General features: G+C 41.6%; 2 protein-coding genes across 12 annotated transcripts; one reads left to right on the plus strand and one right to left on the minus strand.

Annotated features, from left to right (window-relative positions):
- The first annotated feature begins 2,680 nt into the window (after positions 1-2,680).
- On the plus strand, positions 2,681-18,568 carry HYLS1 (HYLS1 centriolar and ciliogenesis associated). Of its 10 annotated transcripts, none has more exons than XM_077894093.1 (5): positions 2,681-2,800; positions 4,051-4,178; positions 8,237-8,286; positions 14,318-14,435; positions 17,273-18,568. In XM_077894093.1, the coding sequence occupies exons 4-5, from the start codon at positions 14,422-14,424 to the stop codon at positions 18,198-18,200; spliced, it is 942 nt and encodes a 313-aa protein (XP_077750219.1). In that variant the 5' UTR covers positions 2,681-2,800; positions 4,051-4,178; positions 8,237-8,286; positions 14,318-14,421; the 3' UTR covers positions 18,201-18,568. The 10 variants fall into 10 exon arrangements, with proteins under 10 accessions (XP_077750219.1, XP_077750221.1, XP_077750217.1 ...); XM_077894095.1 differs by having other exon boundaries at positions 2,710-2,800; positions 4,047-4,178; positions 14,305-14,435; XM_077894091.1 differs by having other exon boundaries at positions 2,710-2,800; positions 4,047-4,178.
- Positions 10,869-21,815, minus strand: PUS3 (pseudouridine synthase 3). Of its 2 annotated transcripts, XM_077894087.1 has the most exons (7): positions 21,470-21,815; positions 20,610-20,836; positions 16,119-16,171; positions 13,390-13,825; positions 12,717-13,282; positions 11,664-11,854; positions 10,869-11,529 (listed from the first exon to the last, which is right to left on the minus strand). In XM_077894087.1, exons 2-7 carry the CDS (start codon positions 20,703-20,705, stop codon positions 11,219-11,221), a joined length of 1,653 nt encoding a protein of 550 aa, XP_077750213.1. In that variant the 5' UTR covers positions 20,706-20,836; positions 21,470-21,815; the 3' UTR covers positions 10,869-11,218. The 2 variants fall into 2 exon arrangements, with proteins under 2 accessions (XP_077750213.1, XP_077750214.1); XM_077894088.1 differs by lacking the exon at positions 16,119-16,171 and having other exon boundaries at positions 21,470-21,814.
- Positions 21,816-21,899: the final 84 nt, after the last annotated feature.

The raw sequence follows: 21,899 nt of genomic DNA on the forward strand, positions 1-21,899 counted from the left end.
TATCTGACTCACCTGCTGACTTCTCATCCTATTAAATTGTATTTACACAGTTCTTGTAATGTTGGTCAAGATAATTTAACAGATTTACCCTCCTGCTTAAAGCCACTTAAAAAATGACTAGATTACAGTACATGGTTCTTGAGGCATTGGATTGGGGCAATGTAGGTCAGTGATTCCTGAGGCACAGAAAACAAAGGAGGTGAGCCGTCTGACTGTCCCAACTGATACCTGAAGATTTTGCAGGTTATAGAAGTGTGCCTGAGTCAAAGAGACAAAACTGAATCTGGGAAGACCAGGTGGCTACAGCTCACAGAGGAGGGACCTGCATACTGACTGGCACATGTGAAGAAGCTGCACAAGGCCGGAAGCACCATACAAAAGCACCATACTCATTCCCAACAAACCAGAGTGGAAAAGCTCACAAACCCAAAGAAAAAAAAAAGATCATTTCTGGAGAAATGATAATACTACTGAAAGGAATATTGGATATCTTATGGGTGAATCCATAGGGAAACAATGAATAGCATTTTAGATATGCTGTATTTGGGAAGACAAAAAGATATTCATATACAAATCTTAGTATACAGCTAAGATAAATTTTAGAAACCAGGAAAGAGGTAATAATTGAAAATAAATATTTTGAAATTATCTTATGTAAAATGAGTAGTGGAAGCAATAAAACTATTAGGCTCTCAGGGGACCTGGGTGGCTCAATCGGTTAAGTGTCTGACTCTTGATTTCACTCAGGTCATGATTGCAGGGTTATGAGACGAGTTTCAAGAAGAGCGTAGCCTGTCTTCTCTTTTCATTTTATACTGTGTCCTGGAAGATCTCATTCTCACCCATTACTTAAATAAGTATCCACCCACACGCAAATATCACCTTGCATCTAACCTCCACACTCAGATTTCCAACTGCCTAGTTTTACCTCCACCTGGATGTCTCAGGGGTATCTCAAATTCACCATGCCCCAAATCTAATTCTGCCCCTCAAAATATGGTCTTCTTCCAGTATTCCCTATCTCAGGACATGGCATCCAGTAGCCAAACCTAGAAAGCTACAAATAATCCATTACCTATTTTTCATAAATGAACCCCAGCCAATTCATGGTCAAGTCATTATGGTTTTATCCCCTAAATATCTCTGTCTGTCCTCTTCTTGCTATCTTTGGCTATTACCATCATAGCTTAACCCACCACCATCTTTGCCGGGAATACTTCAACTGCTTCCCATTTGGACTTCACATAATCTTGTCCCTCTCAAATGCATTCTCCTCAATGCAGCCAAGAAATATTTCAAATACACACGTGAGTATGTTACGTAACACATCCCAAACTTCACTTCAGTGAGTTTCCATAGTTCTTGGAATAAAGATGAAATTTTTTTGTCTTGGTTTACGTGACCTACATAATCTGGCCCTTGCCTACCTCTCCAGTTTCATCTTTACCCTTTTTCTCTTTGCTCGTCTTGAATCTTCCAAGCTTCCATCTCCAATAGGCCTTTGCATATGCTTTTCCTTCTCACTAGAAATCTCTTTTCACTCCCATCTCTCCCCCCACACAGAATATTTCCCCTACTCATCCTTTAGCTCTTTGCTCAGTGGAACCATGTTAAATCTCTCTGTTATTAGATGTTTTAATTAGGCCATTCGCCTCTCTTTAGCACTGAACAAAATCGTAATTTTACAATAATTTGTGATTGTTTGATAGCTGTCATTTTCTCCTATCCAACTGGAAGCTTCATAAGGAGGGGATGATGTCTTTTTATTCATCACCAAGTCACTAACACATAGCACCGTACCTACCACAGTTAATACACAATCAGTATTGTGAAACCTAACGAAGATACCTCTTTTAAAATGGAGCAGAGAGGCCAGAAAGGGGAGGTCTCATGTCCTATAACCCATTGTCAATTGTAAATCCCTAATAAAGAGGAGATGTGCCTTGCCTTCCCAACAAGAAGCCTTTATTTGACTACCCCAGAAAAAGGAAGGTAGGTACCTATGTACCTAGCAACAACCTAGCCAATGAAGACTTTCACAACTCAGCCAATGAAAATCCACAATACTTCAAATTCCCAGTTTACTCCCAATAAACTTTTTGCTTATAACAACCCCTCCTAACTTCCTCCTTTTCTTTATAAAAGAACATTCTTCTCCTTTGATCTCTGTACTTGTCCATCATTTTGCTATAACCGGCATGTTCCAAGTTGCAATCCCCTGCTATTCCCAAATAAACACATTTTTGCTGGCAAAAGAACTGAGTTTTATTTTTTAAGGTTAACAGTGTTCAATAAATATTTACTGAACAAATTAGCAAACACTCTCCAAAGAAATAAAAGAGAACTGGAACTAAGCAAAATAATTGGAGATGACTGTTAAGATCACTAGCAACATCTGAGAGTACAGTCTGAATATACTGATGAGGATAGAACAACTGAGCAATAGAGACAGAGATCAGACGAGAAAGCTGACAGGATCAAGGGCAGCAGCATCCACAGAAGCTGTTTTCATTAGGCCATTGTTCTCTGTATTTCCAAGACTAAACAAAGCCAAATTACAAATGTCAGAGATAGGAGATAATGAGTCAAATAAGAGAGGGCTATAGCTGAAGGAGTTTAAAAATGTCAACAAAGGGGTGAGGTAAGCAAACATATCATAAAGGAGGGATTAACTTAAGGATGACAATATAACCAGTTGAAAGTAGTATTTCAATGCAAAGATAAAGATGCTGATGGGTTTATAAACAGCTAAACCTATGCAGGGAAAGCATCTGAAAGAGAGCTGCGTTATAATCAAAAGGTAAGGAAACCATATTAAACTGCATTAATCAGCAAAATCCAGATTATGGGAAACTCCATAGGACCAACAACATGGTTCCTTTAATAAACTGCACAAGAAGAAAATGGAAGTGGAACTTACAAAAAAAAAAAACTTAAAAGATCAACCAATTACAACATGTGGACTTTTTTTAAAAATAGGTTTTATTTATTTATTTGAGAGAGAGAGCATAGCGGGGTGGGGGGAGTAGAGGGAAAGGGAGAAGCAGACTTTCTGCTGAGCAGGGAGCCTAACATGGGGCTTGATCCCAGGACCCTGAGTCATGACCAGAGTCAAAGGCAGATGCTTAAACAACTAAGCTACCCAGGGGCCCCTCACAACATGTGGACTTGATTCGATTGTGGTTGAAACCAGCTATCTAAAGAAAAAGGAGACAAGAAGAAAGTCGAACGCTGGATATTTGATGATATTAAGGAAATACATTAGATATTTTAGGTGTGATAACAGTATTGTGGTTATGCTTTTGAAAAGTCTTTTTTATAGATTATTTATGTGTAATATAGATTTCAGATGCCTGGTATTTGCTTCAAAATAATACATGGGGAGGTATGTGGATAGTGATGTAGAAACAAGATTGGTCATGAGTTAAAAGTTATTGGGACCAGGCACTGAGTTCATGGAGCTTCCTTCTATACAATTTGTTTTTAAGGGTGCAATTTTGTTTTCAAGAATAGGATTTTCTTCCATACACTCTATTTTAGATGACCTTGGTTATGGTTTCTTAACCTGGGTTCTTGGGTTCAATGAATTTCAGAGAATCACGAAGATTATTAAATCAGATCTAGGTAAGGATGGAGCATGAAGTGATCCACCAAGAAACAAGGATTGAGTTGAACACAAGATACGACTTGAAATATGACAGGAGATAGACCCTTCAAGTTGCTATTTTTTTTAACATTTTATTTTTCATGAGAGACAGAGAGAGAGAGAGAGAGAGAAGAAGAGAAAGAGTGAGAGAGGCAAAGACATAGGCAGAGGGGGAAGCAGGCTCCATGCAGGGAGCCTGATGTGGGACTTGATCCTGTGACTCCAGGGTCACGCCCTGAGCCACCCAGGCGTCCCTCAAGTTCCTATCGATTAAAGGTTTTCAAAGGTCAAACTTTAACATAAAGGATAACAAGAAAATAATTGGGGGTGGAGGAGAAAGGAGCATGTTGAATGGTCAAAGTAGTAGGTAAGAAAAAATGACTGTGCTCTTGTTTCTAAGACAGATTGGCGAGATTTGATGTCCAAGAAAAAGTCATGCAAGGTATAAGATGACCAAACTAGAACAAAGGATATTGGCTCATGAGGAAAGAAAAGAACGAGCGGCATTCGTGTTGATACTGGAGACCTAGGGGTAGGGTCATTCAAATCTTTACAACCTACTTTCTGCCACCTTGCTTATTCCTTTTTCTTTCCCCCAACAAATCCAAAGTGACTCAGAAGTCACTGGAAGGCCCCTGAGACTAAAGGGAAAAGTGTTCGGAGAAAAAGGATTAAATATTATCCCGTCTCTCTTGTAGAATCTTGGATTTAAGAAATAATATAAATGTGTCAGGGGATCCCTGGGTGGCTCAGCGGTTTAGCCCCTGCCGTTGGCCCAGGGCAGGATCCTGGAGACCCGGGATCGAGTCCCACATCGGGCTCCCTGCATGGAGCCTGCTTCTCCCTCTGCCTGTGTCTCTGCCTCTCTCTGTCTATCATGAATAAATAAATAAAATCTTTTTTTTTAAAGAAATAATACAAATGTGTCAACCAGCAGCTCCTTGTGTGAAGTGGGATAGAGAACGCGCTGACCCGCAGGACACAGGTCATGTTGCAGGGCAGTGACTAGAATGTCGGTCCGTGGGGACCCCTACGAATTTTCTAGGTCTCAACCTCAGCAATTCCCAAAGCGGGTACATGTAACAAAACAAAATAAAAAATGTTTTTAAAGAATAAGGCTATGGGAAGGGAGCAGGCAGGTGCATTCTGGAGGAAGGCCGCGAGTGCTTCCAGCAGGGAGGTCGGCGCAGCTGCAGCAAGGACGCAGGGGCCTCGGTGGGGACGGGAGACGGTCACGGTCGGAGAGCCTGGACACGGGCCACGGAAGGGGCGCGATGCGCGTCCGTGCTTTTCAAGGAAGCTGCGTGGGTCGGACCCCAGGCCGACCTGCTGCAGACGCGGGTCCCCGGGGCGGCTTCCGAGCTCCGGGAGCTTCGCGCCCCCCGCAGCCGCCCGGAGCAGGGAAGCGCGGAAGCGCAGTCCGCGCAGGTGGCCTGAACGTGGGGCCGCCCCTCCGCAGACCCAGCCAGCGGGTCGCTAACGGAGCTAGGGACGCCGCCTCAAGTCCCCGGGCTTCCTCCCGCCCCAGGGCGAAGGCCCGGGGAGGACGGGCACCAATCAGAACGTCGGCGGGGCAGACGCTCACCCTCGGAGCCAATAGGAGAGCTGGGGGGCGGGGCCGAGGGCGCTGGGGGGCGGGGCCGAGGGCGCCGGTTCGCTCTTCGGGTTCAAACCGCGGCTGCGGCGGTGGGCGGTGGGCGGTGGCCTGCGGCCTGGGCGCGGGGCGGGCTGTGCGCCTGCGCGAGCTGCGGGCTAACGGAAGCCTGCGGAGCTGCGCTGCCGGGCGGCGGGACGCGGGACGCGGGGCGGCGAGCGGCCCTCGGCGGGGCGGGTAAGCCGGCGGAGGCCGGGGCGGGCGCACGGGGCGGGGGGCCGCGAGCATCCGAGGCCGGCGCGCCGGCCAGGTGGGCGCTCGGGGGCTTGGAGGTGCGGAGACCGGACCCTTCCCAGCCCCGGTGACGCCCTTGGTGAACTTGTGGCCGCAGCCTGGCGTGCAGCCCTCTCCCTGGGCGGCTAGGAGGCCGTGGGGAATCCAAGGGCCCTATAGTCCTACCCGCAGGAGGAAAAAACAAAAACAAAACAAAACAAAAAACACTTTTTTTTTCCTTATTATAAATACAGTCTTTTTTTTTTTTTTTTTAGAATTAATCCAAGAAGTACGAACCTATAGAGAACAAAAGCAAGAAAATACTAGCTATTCCATCGGCCTCAAATAACTTTTTTTATTTTTATTTCTTTGAAGATTTAATGTATTTAAATTAAACGAGAGGCAGAGACACAGGTGGAGGGAGAAGCAGGCTCCCTGCGGGCCCAGATCCCAGGACCCTGGGGTCACGACCAGAGCCCGAGGCAGATGCTCAACCACTGAGCCACCCGGGTGCCCCTGTCAGATAACCATTTAAAAAAAGCAACCCCCCATAAATAAATAAATAAATAAATAAATAAATTAATTAAAATTTAAAAAGCAGCCCACTTCATATTTGGGTTTCCTTCAGATGTATTCATTAGGAATATATATTTACATGATTTTGCTCAGAAAATATTTTTATGTAATTGTATATTTCAGATATAATAAGGCATTCGCTTAAAAAAGCAGATTATGCCTTAGAATTTTGTCTGTCAAATATAGGTCTACGTTATTTTTAATGACTTCATGGTATTTCTTGCAATTGTTGCCCCGTGTGATCTATTATTTAACCAATCCCCTAATGGTGGACACTTGTTTTTCCAGTTTTTTCATCATAAAAAATAGCATGATGGTTACATGTATGTATACACATTTGCATCCTTGTTCAGTTTATCTCTCCTCAGACTAATTCTTGGAAGTGGGTTATGGCTTAGAAATTGTGATACAGTTTACATTGTGATTCATAATGCTGAACTGCCCTCTAGAAAAATTGAGATCCAAAGTTTTACCCACCCACTGTAAACACAGTTAAACACGCAGTAAGAGTGTTTATCTTCCACCTTCTAATAACATATCAAATGTTATTATTTTAATAAATCTTCTAGGGATCCCTGGGTGGCGCAGCGGTTTGGCGCCTGCCTTTGGCCCAGGGCGCGATCCTGGAGACCTGGGATCGAATCCCACGTCGGGCTCCCGATGCATGGAGCCTGCTTCTCCCTCTGCCTGTGTCTCTGCCTCTCTCTCTCTCTCTCTCTCTCTCTCTGTGACTATCATAAATAAATAAAAATTAAAAAAAAAGAAAAAATAAATCTTCTAATTGGCACTAGGTGCTGAAAAATCTTACCAACCTAAAAGGATATCTTAATGTTTTTATTTGTGTTATTAATGAGATTAAACATCTTTTTCTATGAGTATTATTATTTCTTTGGTAAGCCATCTGTCTTTCCCCTTTTCTGATGTACCTTTTAATAGCTTTTTAGAAGAATTTGAATTAAGTGATTTTGAACCTGTTAAAAGTGTTTCCCCCAGTTGGTTGTCTCTTTGGATTATGGTTGTCTTTTGTCAGTGTTTTGTTGTGACATTGTGGTTCTTAAAGCTGCGTGCTTACCTCCTCAGAGGTAGAGGAATCTGTTGTGACTCTACCGTAGCCCCCCTGTAACGGTTAGAAGCCAAACACCCTCAAAACCCTTTCACTTGCAACTACTAAGCCTGGGACACTGAGTTGCTCAAAAGTTTTGGAAAGAAGGTACTATTGGGTATTTTGGTCAATACTATCAGAATCTGCAAAATATAAGCTGCTCTAGCTTCTATGTGAAAGTTTCGCCCTAAGTAAAGGGGTTTTTATATTAAAAGGAAAGAATTTACAGTTACCTATGGGCCTTTACTTAAGTTTATATTTTATTTACAAATAACCATCTTCATACATTCTAGAAAAAGAATGGGAGTATGCTGTAATTTAAATGCAAAGAAGACAACAGGTTAATCACTGTGTAGTATAGTACATATGCTGTAAAGAAATCTCTGGGTTTTCATGTTGGAGATCCTCCTAACCCAAAGAGTCCTGTTCCATTTATTTCCCTGCTTTTATATTTTTAGTAGGTAGTTTTGTATTCCATGAATATTGAATTAAATGGTCTAGTACTTCTCACAAAACACCATTTTATTTATATATATTTATGTATAATGTTACATATATATTAAATGTTATATATTCATATATAATGTGTATAATCTCATTTAAACTTCATCACCTATTGGAATAATTTCTCAAATTTTGCCAATGAAGAAACTAAGATCTACTTTTCTTCTAATGTTTATTTAGTCCCTACCTTGAGTCAGAGACTGAAATTTATAACAAATATTACTTCAGATAACTTACATAGTTTTGCAGAATTGCAGTTTGGGATTCATCATTGCTTCATCTATGATAATTGTCCTGAGTTTATCTATGGCAACTACCAAAAAATAGTATCACAAAATGCTTACTCTACTATATATGATAGTATAATCTAGTTAACCTTCAAAGGATTTTACTTAAGATCTAAGACTGTTATCCTGACTCCTTTGCTTCTATAGAATTGCCCAAACATGGCTTTTCAGTTAGTGTTTTTTTGTCCTGTATATCATTTCTTTAGAGTTGATTTTTTTAAAATTGTGATTTCATAAACTCTGTTCTTTTCCAGGTTTTTCTTTAACTTGAAAACTAATGCGAGTGGAGGTACACTGAAATAAGGTAAGAAGTTGAAAAAAATTGAATGCTTCGGTTTGTCCTTACATGTGAAAGTGAGGATACTATACTCAGTGATTACACTCAAAACAAAAGGATCCTTACATCAAATTTAGAGGAGAAAGTAACATTTTAAGAATATTCAGGCAGTATGAAATGTTGAAAAATCAGGTTCCAAAGATCAATGACAGGACTCAAAATCCAGATGACCAGGGGATCCCTGAGTGGCTCAGCGGGTTTGGCACCTGCCTTCAGCCCAGGGCATGGTCCTGGAGTCCTGGGATCAAGTCCCACATCAGGCTCCCTGCATAGAGCCTGCTTCTCCCTCTGCCTGTGTCTCTGCACCTCTCGCTCTCTCTCTGTGTCTCTCATGAATGGATAAATAAAATCTTTAAAAAAAAAAATACAGATGACCTGGGTTGTGCAATTGGCTATTAAGAATAAACCTTAGTTGTTTTGTACCACTGTTTTCCTATTTCTAAAATGAGGACCTTGTCCAGTTCCTACTCTGTTAGAATGTGAAAGCTATTGTGTATTTTCTTCAGTACTGCAATGTCACTTCACTTTTCTTATACTGTTTTACATCCTAAACCTGGAACTTCTTAGGTAAAGTCTTGTTTCTGTGCCACATGCTGCTAAGCTTCTATAGCACTTACACAAGATCAGTTTACTCTTTATATATTAACATTGTTTGTAATTGCTCCATATGTTGTCTTAGCTAGCAGCTTGAGGATATACACCATATTTGTATCCCAGGGGTTTGGAGCCTAAGTAGAAACAAAACTATTTGTTGATTGGTAAGTAAAACTTTGGATCTCAAACATATAGTATAATTGTTTCATAAATGTACAGAAGTATTACACTCTGTAGTGATGAAGATTGTTATTGAGGCAGAAGGTCTGAGTTCATTTGGTATTTATTATTTTAATTACTATAAAAGCTAATATCTCATTTATTTTTTTTTATAAATTTTTTTTTAAAATTTATTTATGATAGTCACACAGAGAGAGAGAGAGAGGCAGAGACACAGGCAGAGGGAGAAGCAGGCTGCATGCACCGGGAGCCCGATGTGGGATTCGATCCCGGGTCTCCAGGATCGCGCCCTGGACCAAAGGCAGGCGCCAAACCGCTGCGCCACCCAGGGATCCCTAATATCTCATTTAAAAGAACTTTGAATTCTTTTGAATAAATAGTGGTGTTACGTAATAATATTTTGAGGGTTACTTATAATCTTTGAGAACACAGCCCCACCTCATTTTCCTGTCCTTTGTGTCTCAGATGTGCTTCAGTCTGAAACCTAGGTATTACCCTGAAAGCCTCCCTACTTTTGAACCTCACCATAAAACCCTGTTGCTGCTCTTTTCTTGATTTCAAATTCATCTTCTTTCCATCCCCCTTACTACAAATCTAGTCTAAGCCGTCATCATTTAATTCCTTGGTTACTCTGACAGCCTCCTAACTGGCCCCACTGTCTTGCCCTATTCCAATCCACACCAAACCCAGAGCAATCCCAGAGCAGTATTTTTGCTACACGATCCTGGCTTCCCCTCCCTGCCCTGCCCCCAGTGGTTTCTCAAAATAAAATCTTAGGAAGGCCTTCAGGAATCTACAAACATGACCCTTGCTTCCTTTTCTAAACTAGGCTCTTGTCAGGGTCAAGCCATATTCCTTTATTTACAATTATCTGCATTCAAATGCTGCTAAATCTCTAATGCTGTATACAAACTGTATCTTCTGCCTTGGACACACTAAAATGTTATTTCTTTATCCCCTCTTTAACTAGCTCCCACTTGTTCTACAAGATTTAGCTTGGAAACCTCCTCTTTGTAAGTGCTTTCCTTAAACCACTACATCAGGAGGTTGTAAACTCCTATGTTTAAGCCTATTCTTATATGGCTCATGAATAAAGCTAAGAATGCTTTTTACATATGTAAAAGGTTGTGAAGAAAATGATGGGGGCACCTGGGTGGGCTTAGTCCTTTAAGTGTCTGCCTTCGGCCTAGATCATGATCTCAGTCTCAGAATCTTGGGATCAAGGTCCACATCAGGTCCCTGCTCAGCAGGGAGTCTGCTTCTCCTTCTCCCTCTGTCCCTCCCCCCTGCTCATGTGCTCTTTCTTAAATAAATCTTAAAAAAAAAAAAAAAAAAGGAAGAGAAAGATGACTGTGCAACCGAGACCACTTGTGGCTCACAGCACTAGACTGATAAGCTTTGTAAGAGATGCTGTGCTTTTATTCAGGTAGGTCATTTTCAGGTAGTATCATGCCTTGCATAAACCAATGTACCAGATATTTAACTGACTAAATTTCTTATTTTTAATTTCTCTCTTAAAAAAATAATACACTGAGGGACGCCTGGGTGGTTCAGTGGTTGAGTGCCTGCCTTCGGCCCAGGGCGTGATCCTGGAGTCCTGGGATCCAGTCCCACATCGGGCTCCCTGCTTCTCCCTCTGCCTGTGTCTCTCTGTCTGTCTCTCATGAATAAGTAAATAAAATCTTTAAAAATAATAAACCAAGGCAAAGTTCTTTATAAGAATTCAGATGAGTAGTGAATATCTCATTTGCTTTTTAAAAAGACAGCATAACAAATTAGACACTTGCATGATCAGGCTTTAATTTGAACACAAGGCACATGTATATGTAAACAACTCTCCATTTCACAATTGCTTTTTGCTTCTTCCATCTCGTAATCCTTTTGGGGAGGAATGAGAATGTTTGAACTCTTATTTAAGCTGGAACTTCCTTTATAGGGCTTAATGGTCTTTGGGTTTTGGGGGGACTTTTGGTTTTTTGGGTTTTTTTGTTTTTTTGTTTTTTTTTTTTCTTTTTCAAGAACTGATCATCTGAATTTTAGGATTTCTTGAAGTACATATTATCTTATATTTTTTTTCTATACCCCTACCACTAGCTAGTTGGTTCCCTTCTAGATCCTGTTATGGTTAACTGATGCTTCTAATTTCTGTATCAACACAGACTCTCTTTGTTGGTTTCTCCAAAAGAGTATTTTCTTCCTCCATTGTATCATTACAGTCCCTTTTGGTTTTTGACCCTTCCTCATGAAATGAAAGTGGGTGCTCGATGCGTCCTCTACGTACAAAATGCTGGATCCGGGATTCTAATCCTTCGCATTTAGGACGATCCATTAGGGGTTTATATGTGCGCATTTTCACTCCTTCTACAAAGGCACTGGTCTGCTTTATGACAGAAGGCTTAACATTTCTCCATTCTGTTACTCCATCCATCTTTGGTCCTATAATATATACAATCAAATATTACTTCACTACAGTAGAATCACCTCCAAACTTTATATAAATCTACCTCCCCCATACTCTCTATAGCTTTGATTCTAGTAAATAATTGTATCCTAGGATTTTCCTGTCATACCTGTCCCACAGGGCACTGCAACAGAGTCCAGTCCTTGTAGCATGCTATACAACATGTGAGTTTTAACAGCATGATTAGCCCATAGTTGTTGTAGATGAGTGACATTGAACTCCTGAACCTCCCGGTCATAAATCCACTTGACATTTTCAAACTTACAGTCATACAAGACTAGAGGAAATTCTACGGCCATACTAGAGAGAAAAAGAGATGAGAAACAGAGTATGAAAATACACAGCAGCCATCCAACAGTTTTTTAGGAACAAGGTCAGGGGGTAGTTGGGTTAAAAGGAGGGGAAAACTTTGTCAGTATTGGGTAACAGATAAGAAAATAAAAAACTGATCCCTAACCTTGAACAACTTTATAATTAAAAGAAGAAAAACAAAAACTATGGATCAGCTAGTTAAACTTGATCTATATCAGGCTAAATTTTAAGGGTAACAGGTCACCCAAAAGTGAGATGACTTGCCTCAACCATAATGCTATAAAATTATTTTTTACATTTTTCCAAACTTGTTAATTTTGCATGATATGAAGTAAAAACTAGATTTTACTGCTTAGGAATGAATTGTTGGTTTATCTGACCTCAGCCTGCTCTCAAAAGAAAAGTCTATTCTTCCCATCTTTCCTACCATTTCAGACACTGAAAATTAGGAAAAATTCAAAGTATGATAGTTATGACTACTCGGTAATATAAAGCAAGGAAGATTTAATAGTTTGAATGCTTACTTTTAAACTTCACCAGAACTTAACAATAATACCTCTCAACATAAATTCATGGGGAAAAAATGAATGTTATTTTATTAAGGGGCCTGGTCCAAACACCTGTTTCTTACTAATGAGACAGAACAATGAGACAAGAAAAAGGTAGCCCTCCTTCATGTTCATAGCATTCTACAAGTTAGAGTAAATGCTTCATGAAGACAAAATAAGTGACCTAGTTAATTAGACAATTGTTGGAGAGGAAGATATGTTAACCTTTAATTAAAGTATTTAATTAAAAACAACGTAAAGGCAACAGTCACTTTGGGGTTTTTTGGTTGTTTTTAACTTACCTGTACTGAGGTTTCTGGGGGTTTTTCTCTATGTTCAGCAGCTCATCAATAATCTCTGGCTTCTCCATTCCTTGGCCAATCAGAAAAAGGATAGCCATCATACAGCGGACTTGATGGTAAAGGAATGCCTGGCCAACCACTTCAAACTGACATAACTGGAAAGGTTCTTGCCATTGCTCTTTATCCAGGCTCTGGCCCACTAGCTCTACTTGAGCAAATAGAACTGTCCTCTGAAAATTAATCACTCCGTTGGCTACATCCATTTTACATAAGTTCCTAAAATCATGTGTGCCAACATACTTCTGAGCTGCGTAGTTCATGGTTATAATGTCTAAATCAGCACGAGGGAAAAAATAGCGGTAAGTCCGCTCTAGACAGCTGAACCTAGCACTGAAGCTAGGTTCCACAGGAGCCCAGGCCAGTACACGGATGTCTGGAGGGAGCACCCGATTGAGAATGTGGGTATAGCGAATCTCTTTAGCAACATCGTTGACTTCATTCTTTAAATTAGAATCCTCCGAAGTGCTGCCCTCCGGAAAGTGAGAACGGAGGTCAAGAGAAATCACCTGTGGAATTAAAGAAAGAAGTTTGGAGACACAATCGGAATTCTTAGCATGTGCATATATTGGTATCGCTTGCTTTGAGAAACTGTATAGTGTATAGTGGCCCTTACCTGTCCAAAGGCACTAACTCCTTTGTCTGTTCGCCCACACCGGTGGTAGTTGGAGGTCTGTCTGCTTTCTACTAGTCGAGTCTTGGTTAGAGCATCAAACAGTTTCTCTTCGATTGTATTGTTTGTGTTTTCCTGACTGGCAAAGCCCTGGTATCCCCAGCCCAGATAGGCTATCTTTAGGGCTACATGTCTTCGGCCATGAGCACTGAAATCAAATGCACGCTTAGCTTTTCTGGCTCCTAAAGAATTTTCTCTGGCGTTTGAGTCTTTGTTGTTGGCCTGTTCTTTTTTAAGTCTTTGTACCTCCTCTTCCAGTTCTTGTACTCTCTTCAGGAGTTTCTCAATTTGGAGTCTATCTGTGTCATTTTCAGCCATGATAAGACAACCAACCCCAGGAATAAAGGAATCATATAGGTCCACTCTATCTGAAAAGAGACTAAAAGGATACAACAATTTCAATGCAGATTACTTTGGTTGATGTCAGTATCATTCCATTATGTGCAAATAGTACCTAAGATTTAATTTAATGCCTAAAAGATATATTTTGCTTCCATTCAGGGAGACAAGCATTAGCTTCATTGCTACAGGTTGCTCATTCACAAATATTCTTCTTTTCCATCCTGTCTGGCCAGTTCACAGTCAGAAAGGAAAGGAACATCAAGAAATAGCATTGTTAAAATTCAGTCAGAATTTAGGGGAAATGTCTATAGATCCCATTTTTCTCTTCTTTATTAGCTAAGATGATTTAAGGACTGATTACTGTTATTTCTTCCTTAAAGCATTTCCTTTTGACTATTACGCTTGTCCAATCTTTTGAATCATAAAATCTGTTCATATGGAATATATATGTCTGCTCCTCTGCTTTTTCAACATGTCAGATAAAATCAGTGGCTTGTTTGTCCTAACATCTAACAGTTCTGTCTTAAAGGTGGTACAGTAGAGGCTGGCCTGATTGATGAAACTTGCCAATGACTGTATTTCATATTGGAAATAGAGCCTGAAGTCCAGACTTTCCCACTCTAAGTAGTTTTGATGGCAGAAAAAAGGTAATTAAGCATCATGGTCCTTTTTTAAAGTCAAATTTATGTTCTGTACCTCTAGCAGTTAGAAGAGTCAGTCTAGAAAATTTAATTAAGATGTTGAAATTCCTGTCATATTTCAAAAACATGGGGATCGACATACCACATCCTTAGAACTGGGACAGTACTAGACAATCTGTGACTGGTGGTCACTTTAGTTCTGGATTGTCTCCAAATCTGTTCTAAGGTCATGTTACCTAATTCTTGGTAGCTTGTTTAGCTTTTGGCCTTTGAGAGTTTCTTATATCTATGATAGATTAAAAGTTTAAATTAAAAAAAAAAAACTAAAAGTACTAGAAGAAAACCTTTTTTTTTATAGTCTTGGAATGGAAAAGGCATTTCTAAGTAAGATACTGTAGAAAACAACAACAAAAAAAAAAGTGACTGCCTAAAATTGAATTTGTACCAGCAAAAAAATAAAAGGTAAACAACAAACTTGGAAGAAAAATACTTATGGCAAAGGGTAATTTGCTTGCTCTATAAGTATTTTATGAATATATACATCAGCTTTAATGTAAGGATCAATAAGAAAAAGTTCAACAACCTGAGAGGTAAATGGGAAAGGAAAAGCATTTCATACAAAAAAGAGGAAAAAAAACCTTACATACATATATGAAAAGTTCATGTCTATTCAGTGGCATTTAAGTTGGGAACTGTTTACCAAGCTGACTGCAGAGAAGGTGTACTAGTATACCACTGTGGAGAGGGAATGAAGAAACAAGCTCTGAAGACACCATCAGTGCAGCTTCTTCAGGGGGCGGAGGGCATTTGACAGCAGCTATCAAATTGAGCACACACATCTTTTGACCTACTGCATTTCTAGAAATATAATATACACATATATATGCTTACACAAGTATATACAAGTATATATCTTTTAAAAACTCAAAAGATACTTGTAACATTTTTAACAAGACTGTAAGGTGAATTAAATTAGGAACATATCCATACATCAGAGTTGTGTGCGACTTTAAACAAAATGAAGTCAGTCAACATGTGCTGATACAGCTGGATTACCAGGACTAAAGTTCAGAAGAGTTGTATAATATGCTCCCTTATGGTATAAAAATACACATATGAATATGGAAAATTACTAGAGAAAGTGTAAGAAACTGCCTTTGAGAGTGAGACTTGGTAGGGGGAGGGGAGATCCTTAAAATTATGTGCAGTACAGCATAGGGCATGAAGTCAGTGGTACTGTAATAGCATCTTATGGTGATAGCAGCTACACTTGTGAACTTAGCATGACCTATAAACTTGTCAAATGTACACCTGAAACTAATATGTCGACAATCTTTTTTTTTTTTTAAATCACCATGTACATGTACTAGTTTTTCAGTTTAAAAAGAAAAATTGTAGGGATACAGGAAATGGTGGACAGTAGATGATACCTATCCCAGATCTGGTCAGGAAACTAGTATTGGGCTCCATGCTCAGCACAGAGTCTGCTTGTCCCTTCCCCTCCTCCTTTCCACTTGTGAGCACACATATGGGCGCTCTCAAATATTTAACAAAAACTTCTTAAGCATAGGAGTGTTTATATGCCTATCACTGCTTTTGTGATGGTTTTGGATTAAGTCACTCTCACAGTTAAAAGCAAGGACTCTGAAGCCAGATTGCCTGAGTTAGACTTCCAATTCCATGACTTACTAGCTTGTAATCTTGGGCTTGTTATTTAACCCCTTTTGCGTCATGTTACTCATCTGTTGAAAGAAGATAATAAGGATACATGAACTGATAAATGTTAAGCACATAGGACAATCCTAGATATACAAACTGCCACTCTGAGTTGGGTAATGTCCATTAAGCTTAAGCCCCATATCACATACCATATCATATAGTCACAAGTTGGTTTATTATTTTTTTAAGATTTTATTTATTTGGGAGAGAGAAAGCATAAGCAGGGAGGGGAGAGTGCAGAGACAGAGAATCTCAAGCTGACAGACTCTGCCAGACATGGGGCTCAATCTCATGATCCACTGAGATCATGACCTAAGCCAAAACCAAGAGTCAGACACTTGACTGGCTGAACCATCCAGGTGCCCTAAGTCACAAGCTTTTTTTTTTTTTTTTTTTTTTAATTTTTTATTTATTTATGATAGTCACACACACAGAGAGAGGCAGAGACATAGACAGAGGGAGAAGCAGGCTCCATGCACCGGGAGCCCGACGTGGGACTCGATCCCGGATCTCCAGGATCACGCCCTGGGCCAAAGGCAGGCGCCAAACCGCTGCGCCACCCAGGGATCCCCCACAAGCTTTTTTTTAATGCCAGAACTCACCTGTCCTGTCGTAGGACTACTAAAGGTAGCAGGAACTATCAGCCATTAGAAGGTGGGAGCAAGGAGCATCTGGGTGGCTTGTTGGATAAGCAACTGCCTTTGGCTCAGGTCATGATCTCAGGGTCCTGGGATCAAGCCCCACATCAGGCTCTCTCAGCAGGGAGTCTGCTTCTCCCTCTCCCCTTCCACCCCTACTCCACTGCTTGTGCGTGCTCATGTGCATGCTCACTTGTTCGCGCTCTCTCTCAAATAAATAAAATGTTTAAAAAAAAAAAAGTGAGAGCAAATAAGAGTGGAAATGAAAGCAGATGATGGATTCTCTAGAGCTGAGTTAATGTTCCTCCAAACTGCTCCCATACTACTCTGTATTATAATCTGTATTTTATTATTATAACTATTACATTTATGATTGCCTTAGCCATTCTTTCTCTGTGTAACTACAATAAAATAGTACACAAAAGGGAATGAACAATTTATGAGCTGGGAATTACCAGAAAACTGATGAGTATTTTTTTCTTGCAGAAGGTCCTACAGTGGAGGGGAAGCAATGGAGGAACTCATGGGGCCCAGTGGACAAAAATGGGCTAATATGGATCCAGAAGAACGAATGTTGGCAGCTGCTACAGCATTTACCCACATCTGTGCAGGGCAGGGTGAGGGAGATGTCAGGAGAGATGCCCGGTCTATCCAGTATGATCCCTACAGTAAAGCTTCAGTAACCCCAGGAAAGCGACTTGCTCTTCCTGTGCAACTGCAGTACCCACATGTAGAAAGTAATGCCACTTCAGTAACAGTCTCTGAGCCCTCCCAGAGACTCCGAAAGCCAGTGATGAAGAGAAAGGTGTTGCGGAAGAAGCCAGATGGGGAAGTATTAGTGACAGATGAGTCGATTATCAGTGAATCAGAGTCTGGTACAGAAAGTGATATGGATCTCTGGGACTTAAGACAAAAGCTTATGAGTCTACAGTTCCAGGAAGACATGGACTCCCCAGACGACATTCCACAGAAATTTACCCTACCAAATGAATACCAAGGAATTTCTCAAGATCAGCTCATTTGTTATCTACAAAGAGAAGGAATGGGCCCTCCAGCTTATGAACAAGACCTGATCGTTGCCAGCAGACCCAAGTCCTTTATTCTCCCAAGGCTGGACCAGTTAAGCCGAAATCGGGGCAAGGTAGACCGGGTAGCCCGATATTTTGAGTACAAAAGAGACTGGGACTCGATGAGGTTACCTGGTGAAGATCATAGAAAGGAGTTACGCTGGGGTGTCCGAGAGCAGATGCTTTCGCGACCAGAACCCCAGGCCAAACCTCAGCACATATATGTTCCAAACAATTACCTGGTGCCAACTGAGAAGAAAAGATCTGCCCTTCGTTGGGGTGTTCGTTGTGACCTTGCAAATGGAGTCATGCCCAGGAAGCTTCCTTTCCCTCTTTTTCCTTCTTAAGTATTTTTTAACCTCTTTTATGGGATTGTTTGAGGGTAATCTTTATCTCTGTCCTCTATTTAAATAGAAACAACTAACTTGCAAGCCCATGGAACATTATACAGTAAGGACTTCACCCACCATTGGTCTTTCCTAGGTCTATATCACATTGGTAATCAAATACCACTTCACTTCCAAATTACCACTCTCAAATCTACTAACTGCAAGAGAAATAAGGCCAGAAAGAAAAAAACAGACCTAGTCTTTCTACTTTGTCAGATAGCACTGTTTCTGTTTTATATTGTTTTTAACCTTTGGCCAATGTGAACTGCTGTTTTTAAAGTTGCTGGGCATTAAGCTTATTCATTAAAGAATTGGGATTTTGTGGACTTGACCTTATTTTTACTTACTAATACTTCCCAAAGTTAAGATGATCTCAAAACTGGGTTATGACTTGCCTCCAGTCATTGCTCCCCATCATACTCTCACCACTTAAATAATGAGAGCCACAGGAAAGGAACAAAAAAACTGTCCTTTATGTACATAATCCTAAAGGAAGAAAAGTAACAACATATCTCCATTACTAAAGGAACACAATAAATCCAGAAAATGTAAGTGCTTTTTAATAGACCCTCAATAACAGTATTATACCACATAAAGGAGTCTAACCCAAGCTGCATTTCAGAAATACTTCAGTAATTTACTGCCCTCTAATTGTCACTTCTAGACTACCACGCTTTTTTAAATAATTTGCCCCTGAGATTTTCTTAGAAATTATGCCTGTCACTTGAAGGCTATTCCCACTCAGAAAAAGAACTCCTGGGCAGCCCAGGTGGCTCAGTGGTTTAGCACCACCTTTGGGCCCAGGGCCTGATCCTGGAGACCCTGGATTGAGTCCAGCGTCGGGCTCCCTGCATGGGGCCTGCTTCTCCCTCTGCCTGTGTCTCTGCCTCTCTCTCTCTCATGAATAAAATCTTAAAAAAAAAAAAAAAAATTTAACTACGAACCTCTGGAACTAGATGTAAACACAAATCCCAAGATGAAACTGGCATATTTGGGTACAGACCAAAATGCTAATTCTGTTCACTTTATATTGGATCTATTCTTCTAATCCAGTGAGGGACATCTAAAATCTGGAGTTTGTCAGTTTTAGCATTTGAAGCCATTACAGTGACAGCAGAAATAGTTGGCTTATTCAAGGGAAAACAGCTATGTAATGTAGAAATGAGTAACTGTGACCATTACTATCTGCTAAAATATATTTTCTCCATAATATTTAAGCTACAACACTCATCCAGTTCCACAGTGAGGCATTTATCAGGAAAAAATCATTGACTCAAAGATAGGTGTAGGATACGCTCACTGCAAATACGTAAAAACTGCAAACTACCCAACAACAGTGAAATGATTAAATAGAATATTAGCCACTGAAAATAATGGGAAGCTAATGGAAAACTGCAAATTAAATGAAACAGGTTGTAAACTAATATGATCACAGTCGCGTGCACGTACACAACATAGCAAAAGGAAAAATCAAAACCGTAGTGGGATTAAAGGTAGTTTTTATACCTCCTCTCTTCAAAAAACAAAACAAAAAACTACTTTAAAACCATATGGCATTTTTAAATGCAAGTTAAACCAGACTTGGCTCCATCTCAAAGCCCAATAATGACCAACGCAAGAAGTTTCCAGGGATTACCGAGTTCAACCCTTATTTGACCAAAGGCTTGGTCCAAAGGGTTTCAGCAGGTAAGGTTTGCGGCAAAGAGAGGACTTGAGGCCGAGACTCGTCGGCACGGCGCTTCCTGCAGCCCAGCAGCCCCGAGCGGACCCGACCCTGGAGAGCCGGAGTGTGGCTGGGCGCCGACCCCACGCAGAGTCGGCTGCCTACCGCTGGAGTTCCAACACGTTTCCTGAAGTTCAAGGATTTAAATCTCCAACTATTAGTGACTAGTGGAGCACTAGGAAGCATTTCCATGATAAACTTTATTTTAAACCAGAGAGGAAGGAGGAGGAGGGGCCAAAGGGCCAGGAGCCGCGCACTACGATCATTGACAGCGGAATCCAAGCCCCCCAAACAATCTGAAGAGAGTCGCCACGCCTCCCTCCCCGCATACTACTGGAATCCTGACCTCTGGTAGTGTTTAGTGTTATGAGCACACCGTTCTGAGGCAGCAGAGACCTCGAGTCCAAGGGCCCGCTAAGAACCCAATTACCAAGTTCCTCCTGCTGTGCGTTTCCGCCAGGAGCTTCAAGCAGCAGCAGATACAAGAACAGGGTCCTAAGCAAGATGCCGCTCCCTCCCATCAGGGCTCCGAAGGGCAAGGCATGGGCAAGGCGGAGGGGGAAGCCCGTCCAGCTATTTGTCCAATTATCCGTTCCTCTTTGTATAACCCAGAAAATAATTCATCCCCCAATTCCCTTACTTACCTTCCCGTGGCCCACCACGCAGCTTTTCGCGAGACAGGAAGCTCTCATTTTGCGTCTTGCGCGCGCGCGCGCGCGCGGGCGCGCCCAGAGTCTCATGGGAAATGTAGTCCACCCTTGTGGGAAATGTAGTTCCAAGCGACGGAGGCGCAGTCTCGACGCCGAAATCCGCCTAACGTTTTCTAGTCTGGCCACCACTTCTCTACCTCCGACAAAGCAGACTCTGGGGCCTATGGTAACACAAGAATAAAAGATAGGATAAATTCTAGTGCAATAAAATAACGGAAAAGCGGTTTTTCAAATGTCTGCTATCCTTATATGAAAACTAACATTTAAGAACCTGGCCCGATTTTATACGTACTTAAATTAGTAGAAAGTTACCATTGAGAGATAATAAAAACAATAAATTTGCTATTAGAATCCACATGTGGAGTCTTAAGAGCAGTTTGATAACCTCAAAACAAATGAGGTGCCCGAGAGTGAGCGAACAGTGCTGGGGAGTCTCGCTTCAGCACCACGGAGAGGTCATAGCTCGGTCTCGGTTTGAGGAGTTTTGCAGAGACGCTCATCCAAATCTCACGATTCCAGTTAGAAAACGGAAAGGGATCTGGTTCTTTTGTCCAAATTCATTAGTCAGTGGTACAGGGAGTGGATGCCGGATTATGCAGGCACGGGTAGGAGGTTGGAGGTGGTGCCGCCAGGAAACCAGTTATCCCAGGATTGCTTTAGCGAAGGGCACACATCAGAATTAACATCAAAACAAGCCGGTACGCGGAAACGTCACAGGTATTGGGACAGGGGCAACAGTTAGAACCCGAACAACTTCGCATCTTTCGCATTTGAATTTGTCAGATGAAACTCACCCGTTCCGACCCTCTATATTCCTATGGAAATTCTCTGGTCTTTCTGACATCTTGTCATGTGGGAAGCAGATGTTTCGGAGGACACATGGGCAGGACTGCTTGAAGCTAGGGGCGGGGTTGGGGGGAAGTGGAGGGTACCCCCTCACCGCCTGGAAAATTGTCTGGGTAGTGAGTGGTAGGACTCTCGCTCGAACCAATGCGAAAATTGCGGCGGCTTAGAGTGCCAAGCTGTTGCTGGCTCAGCAGAGGGTCAGGAGCAGGCGAGTGTTCCCGACAGCGGCGCCCCGCCGAGGGTTTCCAACACCTGCGGGGGACGCGGGGCTGGTGGAATGGAAACCTGCCCCTGAACGCACGCCCCTCTCCCGCCCTCCGCCTCCCGGGCCCCGCCCCCCGCCCCGGGCCCCGCCCCCCGCCTCCCCGGAGCTCGTGC

Source organism: Canis aureus, chromosome 3 (genome assembly GCF_053574225.1).
Source record: "Canis aureus isolate CA01 chromosome 3, VMU_Caureus_v.1.0, whole genome shotgun sequence".
NCBI classification, from domain to species: Eukaryota; Metazoa; Chordata; class Mammalia; order Carnivora; family Canidae; genus Canis; species Canis aureus.

Bases quoted from the DNA above. Each gene is read 5' to 3' on its own strand.
- PUS3 (XM_077894087.1), bottom strand. From the start codon at position 20,705: ATGAGACTCTGGGCGCGCCCGCGCGCGCGCGCGCGCGCAAGACGCAAA. The intron at 13,283-13,389 runs GTAAGGGCCACT...TTAATTCCACAG, and splicing joins GAGTTAGTGCCTTTGGACAG to GTGATTTCTCTTGACCTCCG. The intron at 11,530-11,663 runs GTATGACAGGAA...TATATATTATAG, and splicing joins TGCAGTGCCCTGTGGGACAG to GACCAAAGATGGATGGAGTA.